The sequence below is a fragment of the Gloeophyllum trabeum genome, assembly GCF_000344685.1.
Source record: "Gloeophyllum trabeum ATCC 11539 unplaced genomic scaffold GLOTRscaffold_00003, whole genome shotgun sequence".
Taxonomy (NCBI): Eukaryota; Fungi; Basidiomycota; class Agaricomycetes; order Gloeophyllales; family Gloeophyllaceae; genus Gloeophyllum; species Gloeophyllum trabeum.
The window spans coordinates 983077-1004820 of NW_006920412.1; the positions used below are offsets into that span (position 1 = coordinate 983077).

General features: G+C 53.1%; 9 protein-coding genes across 9 annotated transcripts; 5 read left to right on the forward strand and 4 right to left on the reverse strand.

Moving 5' to 3' along the window:
- The first annotated feature begins 59 nt into the window (after positions 1-59).
- GLOTRDRAFT_56521 (methionine adenosyltransferase) lies at positions 60-1798 on the forward strand. The gene is made up of 5 exons (XM_007864819.1): positions 60-160; positions 212-243; positions 306-908; positions 963-1374; positions 1428-1798. The coding sequence occupies exons 1-5, from the start codon at positions 91-93 to the stop codon at positions 1472-1474; spliced, it is 1164 nt and encodes a 387-aa protein (XP_007863010.1). The 5' UTR covers positions 60-90; the 3' UTR covers positions 1475-1798.
- A 183-nt stretch (positions 1799-1981) lies between these two features.
- GLOTRDRAFT_71958 (amidophosphoribosyltransferase) lies at positions 1982-4412 on the forward strand. The gene is made up of 9 exons (XM_007865102.1): positions 1982-2150; positions 2207-2431; positions 2493-2578; positions 2632-3007; positions 3062-3285; positions 3339-3463; positions 3514-3587; positions 3638-3737; positions 3791-4412. Coding segments are annotated over exons 1-9 (1650 nt in total). The 5' UTR covers positions 1982-2149; the 3' UTR covers positions 4230-4412.
- A 49-nt stretch (positions 4413-4461) lies between these two features.
- Positions 4462-6911, forward strand: GLOTRDRAFT_35436 (copper radical oxidase; the record flags this gene model as incomplete). The annotated part of the gene is made up of 3 exons (XM_007864640.1): positions 4462-6478; positions 6535-6781; positions 6842-6911. The coding sequence occupies 3 exons, from the start codon at positions 4462-4464 to the stop codon at positions 6909-6911; spliced, it is 2334 nt and encodes a 777-aa protein (XP_007862831.1).
- A 301-nt stretch (positions 6912-7212) lies between these two features.
- On the reverse strand, positions 7213-8064 carry GLOTRDRAFT_35691 (uncharacterized protein; the record flags this gene model as incomplete). The annotated part of the gene is made up of 5 exons (XM_007864654.1): positions 7213-7354; positions 7412-7490; positions 7540-7639; positions 7694-7777; positions 7831-8064. The coding sequence occupies 5 exons, from the start codon at positions 8062-8064 to the stop codon at positions 7213-7215; spliced, it is 639 nt and encodes a 212-aa protein (XP_007862845.1).
- A 367-nt stretch (positions 8065-8431) lies between these two features.
- On the forward strand, positions 8432-11069 carry GLOTRDRAFT_136801 (uncharacterized protein; the record flags this gene model as incomplete). The annotated part of the gene is made up of 6 exons (XM_007865103.1): positions 8432-8480; positions 8534-8694; positions 8750-9691; positions 9751-10395; positions 10444-10928; positions 10993-11069. The coding sequence occupies 5 exons, from the start codon at positions 8432-8434 to the stop codon at positions 10801-10803; spliced, it is 2157 nt and encodes a 718-aa protein (XP_007863294.1). The 3' UTR covers positions 10804-10928; positions 10993-11069.
- A 2070-nt stretch (positions 11070-13139) lies between these two features.
- Positions 13140-15030, reverse strand: GLOTRDRAFT_136802 (uncharacterized protein; the record flags this gene model as incomplete). The annotated part of the gene is made up of 2 exons (XM_007865104.1): positions 13140-14758; positions 14827-15030. 2 exons carry the CDS (start codon positions 15028-15030, stop codon positions 13271-13273), a joined length of 1692 nt encoding a protein of 563 aa, XP_007863295.1. The 3' UTR covers positions 13140-13270.
- A 129-nt stretch (positions 15031-15159) lies between these two features.
- GLOTRDRAFT_114546 (glycosyltransferase family 22 protein) lies at positions 15160-17067 on the forward strand (the record flags this gene model as incomplete). Its single annotated transcript, XM_007865105.1, has 6 exons — positions 15160-15417; positions 15473-15577; positions 15635-15765; positions 15817-15975; positions 16043-16681; positions 16734-17067. 6 exons carry the CDS (start codon positions 15160-15162, stop codon positions 17065-17067), a joined length of 1626 nt encoding a protein of 541 aa, XP_007863296.1.
- On the reverse strand, positions 16706-18041 carry GLOTRDRAFT_114547 (uncharacterized protein). The gene is made up of 3 exons (XM_007865106.1): positions 17325-18041; positions 17240-17258; positions 16706-17188 (listed from the first exon to the last, which is right to left on the reverse strand). Exons 1-3 carry the CDS (start codon positions 18023-18025, stop codon positions 17153-17155), a joined length of 756 nt encoding a protein of 251 aa, XP_007863297.1. The 5' UTR covers positions 18026-18041; the 3' UTR covers positions 16706-17152.
- A 1806-nt stretch (positions 18042-19847) lies between these two features.
- GLOTRDRAFT_71965 (NADPH-dependent D-xylose reductase) lies at positions 19848-21350 on the reverse strand. Its single transcript, XM_007865107.1, has 5 exons — positions 21167-21350; positions 20913-21107; positions 20613-20846; positions 20119-20561; positions 19848-20061 (listed from the first exon to the last, which is right to left on the reverse strand). Exons 1-5 carry the CDS (start codon positions 21318-21320, stop codon positions 20035-20037), a joined length of 1053 nt encoding a protein of 350 aa, XP_007863298.1. The 5' UTR covers positions 21321-21350; the 3' UTR covers positions 19848-20034.
- Positions 21351-21744: the final 394 nt, after the last annotated feature.

Here is a 21744-nt window from a genome sequence, read left to right on the forward strand (position 1 = left end):
GGACTGAGCTCTTCCCCAGGCTGTCCTTATCCCCCCTTCCTATCGCCCCTACATCCTCGCTCGCCGTCCTTCTGTTCTCCATCCTAGACAATGGCGCACGCAGCTCTCGCACCCGGCCACTTCCTTTTCACGTCCGAGTCCGTCGGTGAGGGACACCCTGGTACGTCGATCTCATCCGATTTTTTCCTGGCTGTAATCTGAGGTCGTGCAGACAAAATTTGTGACCAAGTCTCGGATGCCATCGTGAGTTGCTTGAACTGCTCTACGACTAGAGACGTACTTTACTGACCTCGTGTGTTGTGCAGCTCGATGCCTGCCTGGCGCAGGACCCCTTCTCCAAGGTTGCTTGCGAGACCGCGTCGAAGACTGGCATGATCATGGTGTTCGGTGAGATCACCACCAAAGCAAGCATCGACTACCAGAAAGTCATCCGTGAGACGATCAAGAAGATCGGCTACGACGACTCGTCGAAGGGCTTCGACTACAAGACCTGCAACATCCTCGTCGCCATTGAGCAGCAGTCGCCCGATATCGCCCAGGGTCTCGACCACGGTTCGCTGGAGAACATCGGTGCCGGTGACCAGGGTATTATGTTCGGTTATGCGACCGACGAGACCGAGGAGTACATGCCCCTCACCATCATGCTTGCGCACAAGCTTAACGCGGCGATGACTGCTGCCCGCAACTCCGGTCTCCTCCCGTGGCTGCGCCCCGACTCTAAGACTCAAGTTACCATTGAGTACAAGAAGGACAACGGTGCCACGATCCCTCTTCGCGTGGACACCATCGTTATCTCCACCCAGCACGCTGAGGAGATTTCCACCGAGGAGCTGCGCAAGGAAATTAAGGAGAAGATCATCAAGGCGGTCATCCCCGCCCACCTCTTGGACGACAAGACCGTCTACCACGTACGTGCACATTTTCGCATCTGCGTATAGAGTCTTACCTTATTCCACTTGCAGATCCAACCCTCCGGCCGCTTCGTCATTGGTGGTCCCCAGGGTGATGCGGGTCTGACTGGTCGTAAGATCATCGTGGACACTTACGGTGGCTGGGGTGCACACGGTGGAGGCGCCTTCTCCGGCAAGGACTGGTCGAAAGTCGACCGATCTGCCGCCTACACTGCTCGGTGGATTGCCAAGTCCATCGTTGCTGGCGGTCTTGCTCGTCGCTGCCTCGTGCAGTTGTCGTACGCCATCGGTGTTGCCGAGCCGTTGTCTGTCTACGTTGACACGTACGGCACGGGCAAGAAGTCGGATGAGGAGCTCGTAGAGGTTATTAGGAAGAACTTCGACCTGCGTCCAGGTGTCATCGTCAAGGAGCTCAACCTGCAGAAGCCCCAGTACCTTAAGACTGCCTCTTACGGCCACTTCGGTATGTGTCCATGGCCCACTTTAGTTGGGAGTACGACGCTGACTCGTTCCTAGGCAACCCCGAGTACTCTTGGGAGAAGCCCAAGAAGCTCGCCCTTTGAGCTGGTTCATTTGCACCATGCTACAAAATATCTGCTCGCATCTAACGGCATTCCAATATTGCATCGGAAGTTCATCCTTCCACTATCATTATTACGCATCGCATGACCCCACCGCATTCTCCCGAGATACCCCAATCCCTCTGCCGCCTTTACACCCCCACTAGCTGCCACGCAGTGCTGCACGACATTTTATGCATCTACTGTCACTACTCGGTTGTCCAGCACCGCGTACTGTGTTTTCTTAGATGATTACTAGGTCCTTATAAAATGGTAATTACCGCGTTCAACCGCGTATTGTAGCAATAAAATATTTTTGGGATTTACTGCTCAGACTTGTGAAACCGTCCGAATTGTGATGAGAGTGTATCGCCCTCCCTCACCGGCCTCACCACCGGTACCGTGGTCTGTTGGATGCCCGATGTTCACCTCGATCTGAAGCCGGATTCCCGACGGCAAGCTTATCTTCATCGTAAATCGGACCGATAAGATTGACTACAAAATTTGCTCGTTATGGCTCCCTTCAGAAAAGTTTCGAACGCTCCTACGCCTTCTTACGCTATAGCCAAGCAGGCAGCGCACGTTCGTCCTTGCCACGGACGTAACCCTCGCACGGGGCCTTCATTGTCTTCGTTGCATCCATAATTTTTATCCTAGACTTGAACTTGCTTGGTCGAAAGTGAGTCGGAGACCTCTCTTACCATAAAAGTACTCAGTGTCCTCCACTTCTTCCAGTGTGTGGCATACTCGGTCTGCTTTTGCACGATCCCAGCATAGACTGTGCCCCCGAGATCTGCGAGGGCCTGGCGCTCCTGCAACATAGAGGTCAAGATGCGTGCGGTATTGTCACTTGCGGGCCCAAGGGACGTTTCTTCCAGTGCAAGGGGAACGGAATGGTCCGCGACGTATTCGACTCGAACTCCATCTCCACTTTGGTCGGTGGGATGGGCGTCGGACATGGTAAGTAAGACAGCCGGGTGTTGGTATCGCAGGACCGTGCTGACTGAGAGACTGAACTCAGTCCGGTACCCCACCGCTGGAAGCTCTTCTCATGCCGAGGCCCAGCCATTCTATGTAAATTCGCCGTATGGTATTGTATTTGCCCATGTGAGTGGAGACATTACAGGTCCGCCCCCCCTGTACGAGCTGAACGCTTGCAGAATGGAAATCTAATCAACACCGAATCGTTGCTCCGTTTCATGGACGCGGAAGCGCATCGTCACATAAACACTTCGTCCGACTCTGAATTATTACTTAACATATTCGCCAACAACCTCCAGCAAACGGGGAAGTTCCGTATAAATGAAGACGATATCTTCACAGCCATTGGCGGTCTTATGCAGCAAGTCAAAGGGGCATACGCTTGCGTAGCGATGTTAGCTGGATTCGGCATTATTGCCTTCAGGGACCCTAATGGTATACGACCCGTGGGCATGGCTACTAGGAAATCTGGTAATGGCCGAGACTATTTATTCGCCAGCGAAAGCGTTGTGGCGGATGCCAGCGGCTTTGGTGAATGGCAGGACGTCGGACCAGGTAGGCTGAAAGGCTTGTTTCCCCTGCTCTGACTAAGTGTCTCTGTCTACCCAGGTGAAGCCATTATAATCACTCGGTCATCCTTATCGAGGCGGCAGGTCTCTCCTCCTGCCATATTTGCCCCCGACATCTTCGAATACGTCTACTTCGCTCGACCAGACTCTGTGCTAGATGGTGTCAGCGTGTACAGGAGCCGCATGGCGATGGGCGATGCACTTGCTGACGAAGTCAAACGTGTGCTGCATGAAAGGAATCTGTCTGTGGATGTGGTCATCCCTGTACGTTCAACAGGCCCCGGGATTGGTGCGAACCTGACATTGAGGGGATCAAGGTTCCTGATACGTCGCGAGTAGCGGCGCTGAATCTTGCGCAGAAGCTACAGTTACCGTATCGGGAGGGGTTCATAAAGAACCGTTATGTGGGACGAACGTTTATTATGCCTGGGCAACAAATGAGGTGATTCGATTACTTTCTTCTATTGACATATTTGTTGACAGGACATTCAGGAAAAAGAACGTCCGACGGAAGTTGAACGCCATGGCGTTGGAGTTCGTCGACAAGAACGTTCTAATCGTCGATGGTAAGCCGCTATCTATGTCGCACAGCTGATAACTGACATCCATGGTTCAGACTCTATCGTTCGAGGCACGACATCGAAAGAGATCATCCAGATGGCTAAAGATGTGGGTGCCAAGAAGGTCATCGTAGCAAGTTGCGCGCCTCCTATTCGGTCAGTAATGTCGAATCCAGATTCTCTCAATATTCTTATACGTGCCTAAACAGATACTCAAACGTGTACGGTATCGACATGCCTTCACGAGTTGAGCTTGTCGCCCACGAGCGCAACGAGGACGAGATAGCGGCCCAAATCGGGGCAGACCTGGTCATCTTCCAGACCCTCCCTGATCTTATATCTTCGGTGCGCCAGTTCAACCCAGTGATCGAGCAGTTCGATTGCTCTGTGTTCACCGGGGAGTACGTCACTGGTGGTGTGGATGAGGTATATCTGCAGCATCTGGAGAGCCTGCGCGCGGATAACGCCAAAGCTAAGCTTAAGCACGGAGATATCGGTGCCATTGAGGGAAAGGGTGGAGGGGGAATTGTTAGGAACGGCGCTACGGAAGAGAAGGAGGTCAGCATAGGGTGTAGCGGGCCCATGAACGGCGCGGACGATACGATCGGGCTGTTCAACAACTACAAGGGCCATTGGAAGGTCAGCTAGGATGGGTGAGGTTGCTCCTTTTGGCTGTCAAGTCAGGTATATCGCGGTGCTCATCCACGGGTAGGCATCTTGCTTGTACAGACAAATGTATTTTATTATGGACGAGTCGTGGCAACTCTGCCGTCGCGGTCACGTGCCTGCCGAGACGTGGTTCATTAACTTGATTAAGTTGAAGCGTTCGCGTCGCGTCGGTTATCATTCCTTTCCTCTTCTTGCATAGTACTCAGGCTGGATGGTTCGCGGTATCTCCTGCGTCTTTCTCCTGGCTCTGAACATTCTATCTGTGGGAGGCTCGAAGCACTCAGCATGGAATGGCCATACTACGCCCGGATCGACGACACCCAGCGATTTCACACCTTACTATGTTGCACCTGGGACCAAAAGCTATGATTCATCTTCACCATTCGTTCACTACTCAGGCAATTGGAAAGAGTCATTTTCGCCCGCCTATGTCCATAATACTGTTCGCTCGACCTCGCATCCCAAGGCAGCTGTCACCTTCACCTTCACTGGTACTGGCGTTGAATGGTTCGGTAACATGGACGATAGTCACGGTATCGCGGACGTCTACATCGATGGGGAAAAGGTCCAGACTGTCGACAACTACAGTGAAGCGCCTATGAAACAGCAGCGACTGTTCTGGAAGTACGACTTGCCTTTCGGAAGGCATCACCTCAAGGTTGTCAACACTGGTAAACGACGCGGATCCCAGAAGAAGGGTATTCTTGATGTTGACGCCTTTGTGGTTACGTATGGTACTAAGGCGATCCGGGGACACTCGGCTTCGTCCATACACTCTCTGCCCACGTCGGATTCGCGGAAGGCGGCGGACCTTGCCGAGGCCACTACCGCCGATGCATGGTCACTTGAACAAAAAGGCTCTACTGGCGTACATGCTATGCAACTGTCTATCATTTCTCCAACTCATGCGATCATTGTGGACAAGGTCGAGCATAACCCACTGACTGTATCTGGACATCCAGCTTGGGCCGCTCTCTACAACCTCAACACTCATGCCATCAAGCCCTTGAACGTGCAATCCAACTCTTTCTGCGCTGGCGGTACTTTCTTAAGCAACGGAACCTTGATCAACGTGGGCGGCAATCCTGTAGTCGAAGATCACACTTCAGCGGCGGACTTCGGGGACGCTGACGGGCTTCAGGCTATCCGCATTTTCGAACCCTGCGAGTCCAGTACTGGCGATGCATGCGAGATCTATGAGGACCATGCCCGAATTCGTATGGCTAGCCCCCGGTGGTACAACACTGTCATCCGCCTGCAAGACGGCAGCGCTATGATTATCGGCGGCGCCAAGAAAGGTGGATGGATTAACAACGCTACCGTGAACAATCCTACTGTCGAATATTGGCCTCCGAAATCCATCCACGGTTCTAACGGGATGCCTGTTCATATGCAGTTTCTCGTGGATACTCTAAACTCGAATCTGTTTCCCATAGCATTTCTCCTTCCTGATGGTAAAGTCTTTATGGCGGCTAATCAAGACGCGATGATCTATGACTGGCAGAACAACCAGGAGCGCAGGCTGCCTCAGATTCCCAACGGAGTACGCGTGACTTATCCTATGGCTGGTACTGGGCTACTCCTTCCTCTATCGCCTGACAATGGCTACACGCCTGAGGTCTTACTTTGTGGGGGGTCCACCGTCGACGACAGAAAGCCCGGCTATGAGATCTCATCTCAGGATCCGGCGTCGGCCCAATGCGTTCGGATGGTCCTCACGGACGCAGGCATCTCGGCAGGCTGGCAAGTAGAGCAGATGCCTCAAGCGCGAACCATGCCTGACGCTGTTCTGTTGCCCACTGGAGACGTTCTAATAGTCAACGGTGCTGGTACTGGTATCTCTGGCTATGGCAATGTCGTGCATCAAGTAGGGGCTTCCAACGCTGACAATCCTGCCTTCACTCCCGTCTTGTACAGGCCTGGGGCTTCTAACGGGCAGCGGTTCTCCTCGGCAGGTTTACCGACCAGTGACATTCCTAGGCTATACCATTCAGTGGCTACGTTGACTCCGAATGGAGACATCATGATTGCCGGGAGTAATCCGAACCTCGACAGGAGCGAAGTCGAGTACGGTACGGAATACAGGGTGGAATGGCTCAAGCCTCCGTATATGCTCGTTGGACGACCCGAATGGGTCAGTGCAGCTCCCCGCTTACTAGGTTACGGGCAGTCCCTACATATGGAGGTGAAGTTGCAGCAAAACGCTGCGCACAGCCCAGACATTCGAGGTATGGTCTTTGTCAAATCAGCCCTTCCTTTTCCAAAATTTGACAAATGGATACAGTTGCCCTGATGGACCTGGGATACATCACGCACGCCGTACACGCGAACTCCAGACTAGTTTACTTGGCTGCCTCGTTGTCAGTCGACGATAGGAAGACCTTGACCATTACGGCGCCCCCGAATGCGAACGTGTACCCGCCCGGACCTGGATGGCTGTATCTCGTTGTCGATGGTATCCCCACTACTGGTTTGCGCGTCCTGGTAGGTGACGGCAAGGGTCCCGCGGTTGACGAGAAGGCCATGGAAAGGTATGCCCTGTCTCTACATATTTGCAGAGTCTCGCTTACACCCATCGGTCTTCGAACTAGCATGTTGAGTAAGACAATTGTGGATCAGTACGACAAAGGCAAGGAAGAGAAAGGGGACGGCGCCGAATAGTCGGCTACTATCTCCTAATCGCATTTCGTCTCGTGTTTTGTCGCAACAGCCTATACCACCGTCGTTCGCGTTGATTCTCGTTCCACTCTATACCCAGACTCACTAGCAGAATATGTACATACCCAGACCTTGTTGTATCTCTCGAAGCTATATCCTTAGGGCCCATCACTATTGGCACAGATCCGGGAGTCAACCATGTTACCAACTCCTGTTGAAGATCCTCTATGCACCATCATACGAGCGTACAACATGACAAAGCCTGGAGAGAATAGACGAGACAGCTCTAGCGAAGGGCGAGTATTTACAACGCTCTCTGTCGCATCCTGCTCGCGACGGTCCGTAGCCCAGCATAGACCTTGCCTGGGGGAGAGCCGAGGATGAGAGATACGATCGCATCCCTGGCGATTTTGATATTTTGGAAAGAACCAAGGATATGGATTTTGCTGCGTTTATAGGGTGAGTCACAGTACACATACAGATTCCACGCTATGAAGACGTACGTATCGGCAAGTATGATCCTGGTCCGGCTAGCATTCTCGATCGTAAATTTCGTCTTACCGTCGTGCCCTGCTATACGGCCTATCGACGACATCAGATGGCATTCCTCGACGGAACGGCCCGCACTCACCGATTGCACGAGATAGATGGTCCCCATGCAAGCTCTTGACGTCCTTGATCTCGAATGAGTCAAGGTATAGGTCGTCTAGCCTTAGGAGAGCGATGGCATCCTGCAGTAGAACCGCGTAAGAACGGAGGTGATGAGAGGGAAAGGAGAATCATACGTTCACATCAAACCCTAATGCAAAAGCTTTGACAAAGTCTGCGCCCTTCTGCAGAGCACCTACTTCTTTTGTATGTTTTGACGTCTACAGGGCACTTCAGCTTACAGAACTCAGTCGAACTGGCGAATTGCACGCACCCGCATCTCCACGCATCTCCGCTGCACGTTCATTCGCACTTGCAGCCCAAGCATCTCCGTCAAGGGACCGAAAACATTAATCCACTCTTTCTTCAACGGTGTCATGCGATGTGGGGGAATCGGGACCCTTCTTGTCTCGGACTTGAGAGGGCCGTCTCCTGCTCCAGCAGGTAATGGAGGGAACACGGGTGCGGCGGTTTGGTTCGATACATCGGGGGCGTCCGTGTCAATCATCAAGTCATCGTCGCCAGTATTTGCATCCTCAGGCGCAGCATTTTGCGGGGTGGCGGGTTCCTGCTCGTCGGCCATCGCAGCCTCGGGGACCTCCTGCGCGATCCTGGCATGCTTCTTCTTCGCTATCGAGCGACGGTTTTTCTTGGGTGGTGTGGATGTGCTGGGCTGCGAGTGTGCGACGACCATTGCAGATGGCAATTGAGGACGAGGGCTGCCTGCAGGTTTCCGCTCGTAAAGTGAAATTGAAGTGAAGCGTTACTGATGTCACAAGCAAGTACGATTAGATAATGTCACACTGGCCTTAGTCTGCGGCGAAGCCAAACTCCTGCAGCTCCCCTGTCTGTCTGCTTGTCGGCGTCGCATCACCATGGCTGCTCCCGGGACCACACAAAATCTGAAAGAAGGGAGGAGTCAAGGTCCGTGTCCTGTCCGTTCGAGGCTGGGGTGTGCGACTTAACATCATGGATAGTTATACAAGCGTTCCTCAATTCTCTCTCTTCAGGAGAAAGCAGTCAGGGTGCAAATGGGGGCAGTTTCACGCCCGATCAGGTTGAGAGATTGTCGAATAAACTAGGCCAAATTCTTGGAGACATCGAGGACAACTCAGGCCGTCGGAACGAGAAGGGTGAGGTACGCCTGGTTGTGTCTTACTCGAGCTTTACTCATTCACGTTGAATACCCAAAGCTTGTGAATGAAGAAGGTCTACCAATTGTGGATATTAATGAGCCCACAAACTCATCGACCGAAGGACCCGGGGAGTCTGTACCCTACGAAGAACCTGATCTACTACCTCTGTGGGCATTGGGGCCAGCCGAGCGAGACCGACGGCGACGCGAGAGAGACCGATTGTTGGACATGTTGGAGGAAGAGGAGCGTGCCGAGCAGGAGCGAGATGCTGAGAGGGAGGAGGAACAGCGAAGACAAGAGCTAGAGAAACGTAAGGAGGCCGCCAAGGCAGATCTGGAGAAGCTGAAAGCGGCTCGGGAGTTGCAAAAAAAGATGGGGAAGGCCTTACTGCGGAATATGGCAGACGCCAAAGAAAGGGAGGAGCAGGAGAAGCGGAGGCAGGCCGAAGAAGACCGCCGCGCAACGGAGGAGAGGAAAAGGACCACGACGCTTAGGCCGCGGAAGAGCGTAACCTTTGCGGACAAACCTGATCACAATGCTGACGAGTCGAAGCGCCTCACACCCGCTGAGCCAGCACCTGATCTCGGGGATGTGTCTCTCGCGAAATTAATGCCTCCCCGCCGTGGTCTGCCTACTCAGAAAGAGCTCGACAGCAGCACTATGAAGATGAATGTCGTCGAACGGTTCCCCGCAGCTTTACGCTCGCCGCCTCCCCTTGGTAAAAATGACGCTGCCGACGAAGGGGATTCCGATGACGAGTCAGTTCCCGGCTCACCTGTACCAGCGGACTCCGATGAGGGCGACATTATTGAGTCAGAACCGGACTCAGACGGCTCTGATGAAGACGTCGTGCTCGACGAAGAGTACGATATAGACACTGTTCAACACCATCGTGAAATCGCCCTGGCATACTATGAGAAGCGATCGACTATTGGCGCGGAAGCTAAGAAGGCAATGACCTCGCATACCCATGTGGGCGAACATGAGTGGGATCAACCGGTCAGCCTGCTCCCGGCACTCGGTTTGGGCTGGTACGATCATTAACACTGTATTTTTAGGAGGTACCGCAGGAAGCGACTCTTGCGTCACCGCCGCCGAAGCCGCCTATATCTCGTTTCAAAGCGAACCGCAAGGCAGCGCACAACGTCTCTTCGTTGTCCTCGTCTGATCCAATGCTGGCATCCACCTCCCTAGGCGCGTTGGTTATTCCTGCTTCTCAGACCAGGGAGCTTGAGCGTGCGATACGCACCGGGAAGATAGAGAATGGAGACCTGATAGGTGGGGAGGAGGGAGAAAGTGGAAGTGATGTCGAAGCAGACGAGAAAATGCGGGAAGTCCTGGAGATGCTCAAGCGGGCTCAAGTGACGAACGCCGGGCCCTCTGGTGCCGGGGGACCCTCTTCCACCGTCGACTACTCCAGAGAGTCATCTATGTTGGGAGAGTCCGTGAACGCCATCCCGGTGTCAAAGGTCAGGCCTCAGACCTCTAGGTTTCGCTCTGCGTTTGCGGCGGCTCAAGCCCAATCGCCTGCCGAGTCCTCTCCCGGTACCCCCGCCACGCCTGTGAATAACACGGGTCGATCCTCACCCAAAGCCCCGGCTGTTAGCTCGACAATCGTTGAGCGTAATATGCCCTCCTCGGGTCGGTTGTCCTCGAGTTTGGGTCGTAAACCGGCATCGTTAGATGGTGCGGGACCGCTAACTGTAAGTCCCTGGCTTGTGGCGAGGAGTCATTTGTCTAACTTCTACTAGTCGCCTGTCGTTAGTTCCAGTGCTATCCCGTTGCGATCGGGCCCGACTTCGGTGTCACCATCACCCTCCGCCAACAATGCTGCTAGCTGCGTCCAACCTACCGTCATCGACTCACCGTCGTTCCAACCTGGCCCGAAGCAGAGTGCCGCAACACCATCAGCCACGATGTCGTCAATGACCGTCGAATCGCCGTCCTTCCCTTCGCCGTCATCGACAAGTAGACCGGAACGCCCGCCTGTCGTCATGTCTGCGCAAGTACGAGAGTCTGCAAGCAGCTCAAGGCAAAGCGATTCAGCAACGATGGGCAGCGAAGGCCCCAAAAAGGTTTCGAGATTTTTGGCGCAGAGGACTGGACATTAGCACTGAAATACGCTTGTCGTATCTATGCGCATGGGCTGCTTTCGATATCTCTGTACTATAAGGTTACTTCAGAACAGCGTCGCTTTCATCCCGTTTCAGAGGTAGAATCGACATGTGCCTTGTCCCTAAGATGACATATGATATCGGCCTATACCGTCTTGGACGCCGGAGCAGTATGAATTCACTCACTAGAATCTCACTCTGAACAGCTCCGCCTTGGGGTACGAAAATACCCAGAAATGATTCGCATCTTCCTTCACTTCTCCTGGTTTCGCATTTGGAAACATACTCTGAACGACCGGAATGTATGGATGGTTCAAGATGTTGGGCCATTTGGAAGTCGACCTGAAGTCGATGGCCTTGACAGCTTCATTGCGGCAGCTATCGTCGACGGTTTGTGGCAGCGAATACGGCATGTGATACTTATCACCCCGGATGGATACCGATTCCAATTGACTGCAAGAGGCTGCTAGTTTTACGAGTGCAGCGCCGGTGATGAACGGCACCGACTCCCAATGCTCCTCGTTGTCTCTGAAGAACATCCTTGTTAAAGCCTTCCAACTAGACGCCATTTCTTGCACAAGGGCATCTTCGCCTAACGCGGGCCATTCCAACATAACGTGAAAATCTGTGACCTGCTTGAAGCTGAGTAGAGGCCACAATGCAGCGGTCGGAATAACATCGTGCACCCAGTTCTCGACGTCCAATTCCATGTGATCATTATGTGTATCCACGTAGATTCGGAGAGATTTCACAGGGGCTCCGTAGCAGGATGTAGACACGCATGCCACAAATTACGCAACATCCTCCGCGTCAGCAGCGCAGTATGACATGTTCAGCTCTTGCACGGCTGGCAATCGCAGGGATTCCAAGAGGTGGCCACATGACCAGTCGGACAAGCCAGTGATGTGGCACCACAGGACACTGTCGAGCCGACAAACGAATGACCGGGGCTCAATGTAAGATTCATCAGTCGCGTCCTCCTGGTCAGAAGACCCTCCAAGGGTGATCTGAAGCGCCTCTAAGGGCGACGACTCCATCATAGAGAGGATCTGTTAAGTAGAACAAGAACCATGAATGCCCTGTGAAATGAAAGTACTTCAGCGATCGAAATGTTTTGCGTCGCGGTGGGTGTCCATGCAGGGAATTGGGTGGCACGGGCGGCTTTGAGAAAGGCCAGAACTTCACTGCCGGATGATTAAGATGGGGCAAATCTGAGAGCGTATGAACCGCGTCGATTCTCGGAGAGTTCATAGTGAATTCCAGCTTCTCGAGATTGCGAGAGATGGAGAAGAAGCGCGAAAGGTTGCCCAGGAATTGCGGGGGAATACCGTGGTCGAGGATAACCACCTGCTTTAGAGAGGGGCATTTGCGGGCGATGGAGGGCAAGATAAATGCATCCGTGGCAAATACATCCTTCCGCTGTTGAAAGGCAAGTGGAAGTAGGAGATATCGCAGACTTGAGGCCAGGAACGAATCTACTCAAACCTTTGTTAGGAACCGGCAGGGAAGACCGATGAAGCTGATAAAGACTGGGGAATACGGGCCCAGGAGAATAGACAGAGAGGGCCTTTAGGAAGCTTTCAGCGACCCCCGATGGGGGATCAGGTCTATATAGTGACCGCCGCGATTAGTAGGAAACGTTCAATTGCCGAACTCGTGGAGCATACAGCTTGAATCTGTTCCAGTCAGAGAGAACAGGAGCTCTACGCAGGGTCTAAACGTAGAAAAGGATGCATTATTAGCTGTGCCCGCCTCCATCTGCCGACAAGTCACTGTACACTGACCAGACAATTATAATCCTGGATCTTCCATAAATCCTCTGGCAGGTAGACAACAAAAGGATACTGAGATTGGGCAAATCCCGCCACACGAGATCCAGCGCTGTGTCAGTGAATACACGGCAGGTAAGGGCCACATCCAAGAGATCCCTCGTGTTCTCTATGCCCTCTGAATGCAAAGGCATTTAGCTGCCAACATAAAGACGGAGTCCCGTACTGAAAATGCAGCGCACGGTGTGGTTTTCGCTGACTCCATGGGGCATGGCTTCGAGTCCTTGGTCAAGATGGGAAGGTAAGTGTTGGAAACATTGTGCGGCTGCGCATAGACCACTCCTTTGTTCCCTACATTGACGGTCGATCCGCGCCTAGTTTTAAGAGCATGGTAACCTCAAGGCAGACAAATCGTGCTCAGCGGAAGCCTCATTGGCTCAAGTTGCCGTACTGCATCTGATCCCTGTCTTCGGTTTGAAAGAAAACGCGAATAGCCCATGCCGCCTGACCTAATCAATACGTAGACTTACATTAGGTATACAACGGGTAACACGGCAACGGTCGTAACTCCGTCTATGCTGCCGACATGTATCACTCAACAATAAATGGCAAGACCGTGGACATCCGCATCTGAAGTGTCCTGCGCCTGCTCGCGTGCCAGGAAGTATTCATCAGGTTCATGAGTCGCAGGTTCTTCATGCCGCGAATTGGACCGGTTGAACTCGGGGATAATAGAAAACAAGGCGTCTCTTCCGCGGGTCTTCGATGTGACCACGTCTGGCGTTGGGGAAGAGTCGCTGGAAGAAGGACAGGAACTCGACAGAATCGGTTCCGGGGGAATCTCCCAAGTCGACCAGCCTCACACTCTCGTTGGGTTGGATCGTATCGAGCAGGTCCATCGGAAGCTCCTCGAGTGCATTAATGCGCAGCGAAATGGTCTCTAGCTTCCTACAGTGCAATGCGAGTATAGCTAGGCATACGGACGTCGCACCGGGCCTCTCATCCCAATGCTCCTGGTCGTCTATGAGATAGAATGTCTTCAATTCTTTCCAGCTAGAAGCCATTCCTTGTATCATGGCGTGAGGGTCAAGCAGCGGCCAGTCGGCAGTGAAGAGGAAATGAGTCATGTTCTCGAAGGCGAGGAAAGGCCAGAGTACTGTGGAAGGGATGTCCCCGTCAAGCCACGACACTCTGGATTCATTATGGTCGTTCCAGGTGCCTATATCCAGCTTGAGCGATGTGAGAACCGACCGCGAACAAGCCACAGCTATGCTCTCGACAAGTGATCTCATGTCTTCTGTCTCATTCTCGGTATAGTAGAAATCCAGTTCCTGCAACGAGGGGAGTCCGTTGGGCGTGAAGAGATACTTTCGCCAGGCTGACGTTAGGCAACGGATATGCAACCACTGCAGAGTGGGCAAGGTGAAACGTATCGGCACAGGGGGTAGTACATTCGGATCGGCTTCCCCGGTTCCATTGACGCAAATTTGCAAAGCTTCCAAGGGAGAGGATTGCAGCGCCTGCAGGGTGTTCACCACGAAACCCAAAGAAGGTAAATCTGCGTACAGGCAGAAATACTTTAAAGCGCGGAATGCTTTGCGGTCCCGCAACATGCGCAGCTTATGAATCGCCTCTTCAGAGTCCGGCCGCTCGTAGGGAGGATGGAAAACAAGGAGTTCAAGCTGACGCAGGCACGGAAGTTCAGCAAGGGCGCATATGGCGTCCGAGTTCGGCGAGGCAGTGCGATAATCCAACCTTTCGAGGTTTTGACACGTCGAGAAGAAGCGGGACAGGTGGGGAACAAAATCAGGATGTGCTGTATTTTCCCCCAATAGGAGCTGTTTTAAGGACGGGCACTTTTCTGCGACGTCCTCCAAGATGGTTACATCTTGGAGGAAGTCTTCGCGCTGCATGAGACCGAACCTCAGGTCCTGCACCCTGGGTCCCAGAAACATGCACATGTGCGCGAGATCGATATAATGAATCGACCAATCCAGATGAACGAGATTCGGAAGAAACGGTTTCAAAGGATTGGATGCGCCCAGTACCGCCAGTACGCTATCACCGAATGCTGGGTACGGCTTGCCGGAGCTAGACGATTCTTTGCGCTTTATACTGGTGATACGAGGGATGTAGTATTGCAGCCTCTCCCATTCAGCGGGATGGAGTTCTCTGCTCAAGACCTACAAATCGCGACGTTTCGGACAGGTCAGCAACTTCCAACCAGACATATCACAATGGATTTGCGTACCAGTTTAAACCAGTGTCGTTTGAAGAGAGACTCAGGAAGTACTGAGATGAGGACTCGGAGGTCAGGGATCTCATGCCATATACGATCCAGGGCAAGGTCGGTCAGATCATGGCAAGTGCGCGCGACTGCCACAAGGTCCTTCTTGGGGACATTGTCCAGGATAGCGCCCGCGACCTCTTGAATCAACAGGGCTCGGTGCACCATCGAGCAGGCAGGACTTTTTGGAGGAGGGCAAAGTCCAAGTAGTGGAATAATCCTGGTGGAAACATTTTCGGGTAATCCGTGGGGGAGCCGTCGCGTTCATCTCGATCATCCTGGCGCCCGCCACCTTTGATGGCGCGCTGCATGCGCACCTGTGCCCTAGTCGCAATCCTCCTGCGCGTATTCATCGCTCTGTCGACCAGGACGTTCTTCCAGCCCGATGAATACTTCCAGGCGCTCGAAGTCGCGCACCAGCTGGTGTTTGGCTACGGCCACTTGACTTGGGAATGGCGCGCGTCGCGCCCAATAAGGAGCATCATATATCCACTGCTCAATGCCCCGGTGTATTGGCTTGCAAAGATCGCCAGGCTTGATGATACCGTATTCCTGGTAGGTGAGTAGGGCTTGAATATGCAGGGCCTAAACACAAATTTCCTAATGGTAGATCGCGGGACCGAAGGTCTTGCATGGCGTGCTGGGAGCATGTACGGACATATGGGTCGCTGAACTGGCCCAGAAAGTCCTAGGGGAGCGATATGTTACTACTGCTGTGAGTACCCAAGCCCTTCACGAATCCCGTAAAATATACTGACGGTGGCTTTTCCAGGTCTTCCTATCCCTGACTTCGTTCTTCCATGCGCTATCCCTCACGCGCTCCATGTCGAACTCTCTGGAGACGTCTCTGGCCACGATAGCACTCAGCTACTTTCCATGGGATCCTGAGAGGTTATTCGACAGGTTAGTCTGTTATGGGACGTTTGTGTTTATGTTCTGACATAGTTGCCGTAGAAGAGGTATCAGGAAAGCGTTCGTATTCGCCGCATTAGCATGTTCAATCAGGGCCACCAATGCTGTCATATGGGTATATATGCTGGCGGTTCTGATATGGCGTCTACGGACACAAATATGGCTAGTACTCATCGTGGTGCTGGATGTTGTTGGAATAGGGTATGTCTGAATGCTCCTGCATATATTCGCTGACTAAAATGTATCGAAGCACAGCGACACTTTCGAGTCTGGTCATCCTAGACTCGATCTATTATGGCCAGGTCACCTTCACGCCTCTCAACTTCCTCCTTACGAATCTGTCTTCGGTGTCACTGTTCTATGGTTCGAGCGATTGGCATTACTACCTCTCGCAGGGTCTCCCGCTTCTATGTACCACATCCCTGCCATTTGTACTTCACGGTGCATGGCTCGCCTTGGGTCCCACTGGCACCCCAGCTTCTCGCACGATGTTAGGACTTGTAACCTGGACCCTGACAATTTACTCCCTGGCCGGTCATAAAGAATGGCGTTTCCTCCATCCGCTGCTTCCCCTCCTCCATATACTCGCTTCAAAGTCATTAGTCGACCTCTACTATGCCTCCGAACGAACAGCTCCCCTCCAGCGGCCCTTGCTGCCGATACGCTTCACTCATCTCTGCATGCTCCTTATCACAGTACCCGCTGCCATTTACGTCCTCTACTTCCACGGCGAGCCGCAAATCAGTGTTATGCATTACCTGCGGAACGTACCTCCAGGAGAACTAGAGTCTCTCGGTTTCCTGATGCCGTGTCACTCGACGCCGTGGCAGGCGTACCTTCACAAATCTGAACTTGCCGATCCCGGAAGAATGTGGGCTCTAGGATGCGAGCCTCCGTTGTCAAATGAGTATGTCTCATTTGTAGTTCCAGTGACGATGTTTACTAACAGGGATGTTTAGCAAGGACGTCACTTCCAGCTACCGAGATCAAACGGATATCTTCTATCAGTCCCCTACAGGTTACCTCAAGGAACGGTTCCCGTATAGAGTCGATCCAACCTTTCCCCCATCTCCCTTTCCCAGCTCGATTCCTGGGGTTACTCGCCTGGACGATAAGAGCTGGAGGCACGAGTGGCCGAAGTATTTGGTAATGTTCGGCGCACTATCAGAGGAGAGCGAGGTTCGAACATTGCTATTGGATAGAGGGTACAGGGAAGTGTGGGCACGTAACACAGGATGGGAGGGGGACTCGCGAAGGAGGGGGGGCGTCCGGGTATGGAAGTTCAAGGGATAGATGAAATTTATTGTGAGGAGGTAATCTTAGTGTATCAGACATGAAAAGATAAGGGTACGACGGAAGTCCCAGATGTGCAGAGCATCTACTTGCCGATCTTGATGCGTGTCGCGCGTTGTAACTGAACACGCCGTCAATGACTGGGATACGCCACGCGAAACGATGGACTCACCCGTCTCCGCTTCTTTAGCCTGGAAGCGAGAAAAGCAAAATTGTTCAGAACTATGCAGAGATATTGGGTAAAGGCCAGGACGTACTTGTGCTTCTTCATCTTCTTTCGCCGCTTCCTCTTCGTGCTGTCAGCCTGGATGTTATATCCCGATAGATTCATCTCATCCGCTCTCCCTTCACCCTCGGGAAGATCGAGTCCTAATCGCTTCAGCGCGCCCTGCCATGATATTGTCCCTCCCACCCGATTCATCACCAACGCTCGTGAAAGTTGCCTTGCAGCATCGGCATCTGCTTCGGGCGATGCCTCTGGTGGTTCCGCTGACGAATCCGACCCAGCTTGTTCGGGCTCTGACGCAGGAGATGACAGCTGTAGTGATGGTGATGACTCGAACGCAGCCTGCGCAGGCTGAGAGAGGAGCAGCAGCGGCCGATGGAGGGAGAAAAACTGGTGAAGCTTCACGTCATGCGGATTCACCGGCGGGTGCACAGGCAATGGGGTATGGTTGATAGCGGGTATCGTCTCCGCTGCAGGCACATCTGCCTCCTTCGACGACTCCCCAGCCGTTCCAGATGCCCCTACACCGCCCGCCGCGTCTACCTTGGTCTTCCCGTTATTCGTCCCATTTGTCGACGCGACGACCTTGGGCGGCTTGGCCGAGTTGAAGTAGCGCCCGCCCCCGGGCTTGGAAGAGAAGAAGGAATACGCTCTCCTCGAAGCTGGCGTAGGCTTCAGCAGGCGGGAGAGCATAGATGTCGTAGCCAGGATGTGACTGGTAAAACCGCTCATAGCGCCTACTAGGGCTCTCCGGCAATATCCGAGTTCGCGATACCATACTTATTTCGCCCGGCGATGTTAACATGTTGTCTCCTCGGTTTTCAACTCTGACTCCACTTATCCTCTGGTCTTGCGTTTGAGATGGCACAATGTCATGCGTATTGAACGTCCGGGTTTAAATGCTTGGCTCTTAGTACAATAAACTCCGTGATCTAAATCGTAAACCATGGATGCGTGACAACTTCATGCGTTCCAATCCTTTCCCCCGGATGGTACTTCAGCATCCTTTCCAGTAGGTCTCCCAATAGTTCTATCTCATATTCGGTCAATTGCGTCCCGGACGTCTCTATCATTCGACCTTCGTAGCTGGATGGCGGGTCGTCCTTGGTGCCTATCGAACGCAACTTGACCCGGATAGAGTCCTTAGAGGACTGTAAGGGGACGCCAGCGGATCGCTTAGCCTTTCTGCTTTTAGGCTCTCCATCTTCCTCAAACCACTGAGACTGCCCTCCAAATGCACCCCACTATGGATCTGATAACCTCCCTAAGGTCTCGACTGTTTGCCGAAGTATGTCTCCGTCACTTCCGAAGAACGGGTCGAACAGCGGGAACCCCGCGCGGATCTCGAAAATGGTACATCCCAGCGCCCATATGTCGGCCTCCATACCTGCGCGTCCCTCAAAGCGTGTCTCTGGCGCCAGGTAATTCATTGCTGTGCCCGGTTCATAGTCCCTCGGTGGACCGGCCACAGCGTACGACTGGCCGAAGTCGGTGATAATTGACGTTTTCTTGCAGAAGCCGCGCTGCTGCTAGTCTAGAGGCCTCGATAGGCGCGACAAGTTCTGCTGATGCATGAGGGCCAGGGACCTGTCTGTCAAGTGTCCTGGTTTCTTCTGTCTCAGGTAAGCCTAGATAAGCGTAAACCTGATCGTCCGTCCATGGCAGGATCTGCTCTGACACGCGGAAGAGGATGTTTGACGTGGTCACATCTACGATCGCCTGAGCAGTCAGTGTCTGCTTGCCTAGAGACGGGAAATCAAGCCCGACCTCCATGGATCCAACCTGTTCCGTGCATCTGCTGTATCGCTGTCGCAGTCTCTTTGGCAATCCTCCTAGCCAAATCCCCGCGGAGTCGCCGGCTTCCAGATGTTCTACCCGGCGAGTCCGACATGGAAAGAACGCTCGGGCCCGCTAGCGGAGATATCAGGAATCGGTGGGACCCGTTCGGTCCATGTACGAGAAAATGGTCGATAACAGTCTGAACATTGGCTTTCTGGCGGCCTGCAGCACCCTTGGGACGATCAGCTCTGGAAGTTCCTCTGCGGGTTTGGACGAGACATCGGCACGCATGGCTTTAAGCGTCACTAGCCTTCCTGATTCCCCGTGCTGTTGGTCTCGTGCCAGCCATATAGTGGAAGACCCGCCGAAACCAAGTTTATGGATGATCTTATAGCGTTCCTGCGTGAAGGTATCACCGATGGATATGGGGTGAAGTCCTCCCGGTCGGTATTCTTCGACATCTTCAACGCTATCTAGTTGAGACGGAATGAACCGTCGGGCTGTCCTGAAAGAAACCCGGCGCGCGAGGCATGCATGCACAGATAGGTGCTTCTGACATGACAAGCTTTTCTGTACATGTCTGAGTTTAACGATGATGAACATGCAACGGTGATAATTTACACGGCAGACACAGTTCGCCGAGTAAGGGTTACCCTACTACTAGTAGAATCGCACCGAAGCAAGATGGCGTACTGGTAGTGGTTGGAAGATCGGGCGAGAATTTGGTGGTTACTCTGTGATGCCTTGGAGCTTATAAGCCCTGCGAATAGTCTCCGACAGAATCAACATAGTATTTCCATGCCAGCCATTGGTCATCAAAGACAGCGCAGCAGGTAGCTTGTATACTAGGGGTTATAATGCACAATACAGTAATCATAGTTCAGCAGCACATAGTCTTACACGTTCTCCTCATCATACCCTGGAGCGGCATGCAGAGCTTAAGACCGTCACAATCGTGGCACTCAACAGAAGATGTAGCATCCGAAATCCTGGAGATCAAGCCGGTCAGCACTCGTAACCCGCAAACAAGGTCCCCAGGCACGTACATCAGATGGATCGTTGAACCTCAGCCCTATGTCCAAGCGGCTGATCCTTTCCATCTCCTCGTTGCTCAGGACGAAGCCTCCCTCGGAGGATTCGCCCTCCGTCCCGCCGACGCCTAGTCCAACGCGTATGTTCTCTTCCATTCGAAGGCGATCATCGCTCTTCGGTATGACGGCCAGGCCGCGCTGCAACGCCCACTTCAGGATCACCTGAGCAGGCGTCGCGGATTTGTGCACCTTGCCGTTTAAGCCTTTGCTGTGGTCATGGTGGTTGGCAGCTATCTCAGTTATCACGGGGTGAGTGAACAAGGGCTGCGCATCAAGGGCTTTGGGCATGTTGAGAGCCCGGAAGCCGAGAGGGCCGAAGGAGGAATAAGCAGTCACTGCTAGCATCTGGGTGCGGGCGTAACCGAGAAGCTTGGGCTGAGCATTGTACGGATGAATCTCTGCAGATACCTGTCAGTGGATCTGGCATAAGCAGGTGTAATTCCACGCACCAACTTGGAGAACCTCAGGCTTGATTCTGGCATAGCTCAAGAGATCGGTAACTATGACGCTGCTCATATTCGAGATGCCCAAGTGTCGAATGAGTCCTTCGTCGACAAGCTCTTCGAGAGCACGCCATGTCTCGTATAGAGGGACTGGATCTTGGATCACTTGCGTCTGCTTGTCATCGAAGAACCAGCCAGGCGGATAACGCTCCTTTGTGGAGACGTAAGCGAGGGAAATAGCTATATCATGATATAGCGTGAGATATAGATACAATCGCGATGGAAGTGTCCGGGGTGTGTACGCACGGAAATGCACATAATAGAGATCAAAATATTCCACGCCCCAGTCTTTTAATGACTTCAAGACGGCCTCTCGTACATGCTGTTTGTGGTGGAAGGTATTCCAGAGCTTGGAGACAACCCAGACATCGGAGCGCGAAACTATGTTCTCGTCAATCGCCTTCCGGAGGCCTGCACCGCAAGCAGCTTCATTTGCATAATCTAGGGGATTTGTGATTTGAGCATCACGTATGGAAAGGGCCTCCTCAAGTCTTGCTCACCTGCGGCACAGTCTATGAGCCTGTATCCAACTTTCAGAGCACTGTAGACTGCTTCTGTTGCCTGGGGACCGACGTGTTTCCAGGTGCCAAAACCAATCTGAGGCAACTCTGCGCCTGAAGGATAGAGTGTGATCGATGGTGAGATGAAAACCATCGATTGGATGCTAGTCGTATTGGTGTCTTTTGAGTGGTAGTTAATGAAAGAAACTGGACCGGTGGGACGACCCAAGCACTTTATACTCACCATGGTGGGTAGCTAGAGCGTCCGGAATGCGACGGAATCAAAGCAAAGAACGACCAGAGATCTGCTAGAGCACTCTGGATTTCAACGGAGCGTCCTGGAGCGGACCCAGGGCAAGCCTGAAATTGACTGGTATATGTTTCCAGGAGACGGGCTTAGGCGGAATTAATGTAGCGTATACATTCGGTGCACCGCCCCGCTTCAGCGTGTCAAAATACCCCGACCGCCTAGCCAAGCAAGTTAAACATAACTTTGTGCTGAAGAATCCTGGCGGCGTTTCCTCGACGGAACTGCTGCTAGGCCATGCTCGGTTTGGCCAGAAGGGCACCGGGCCGCA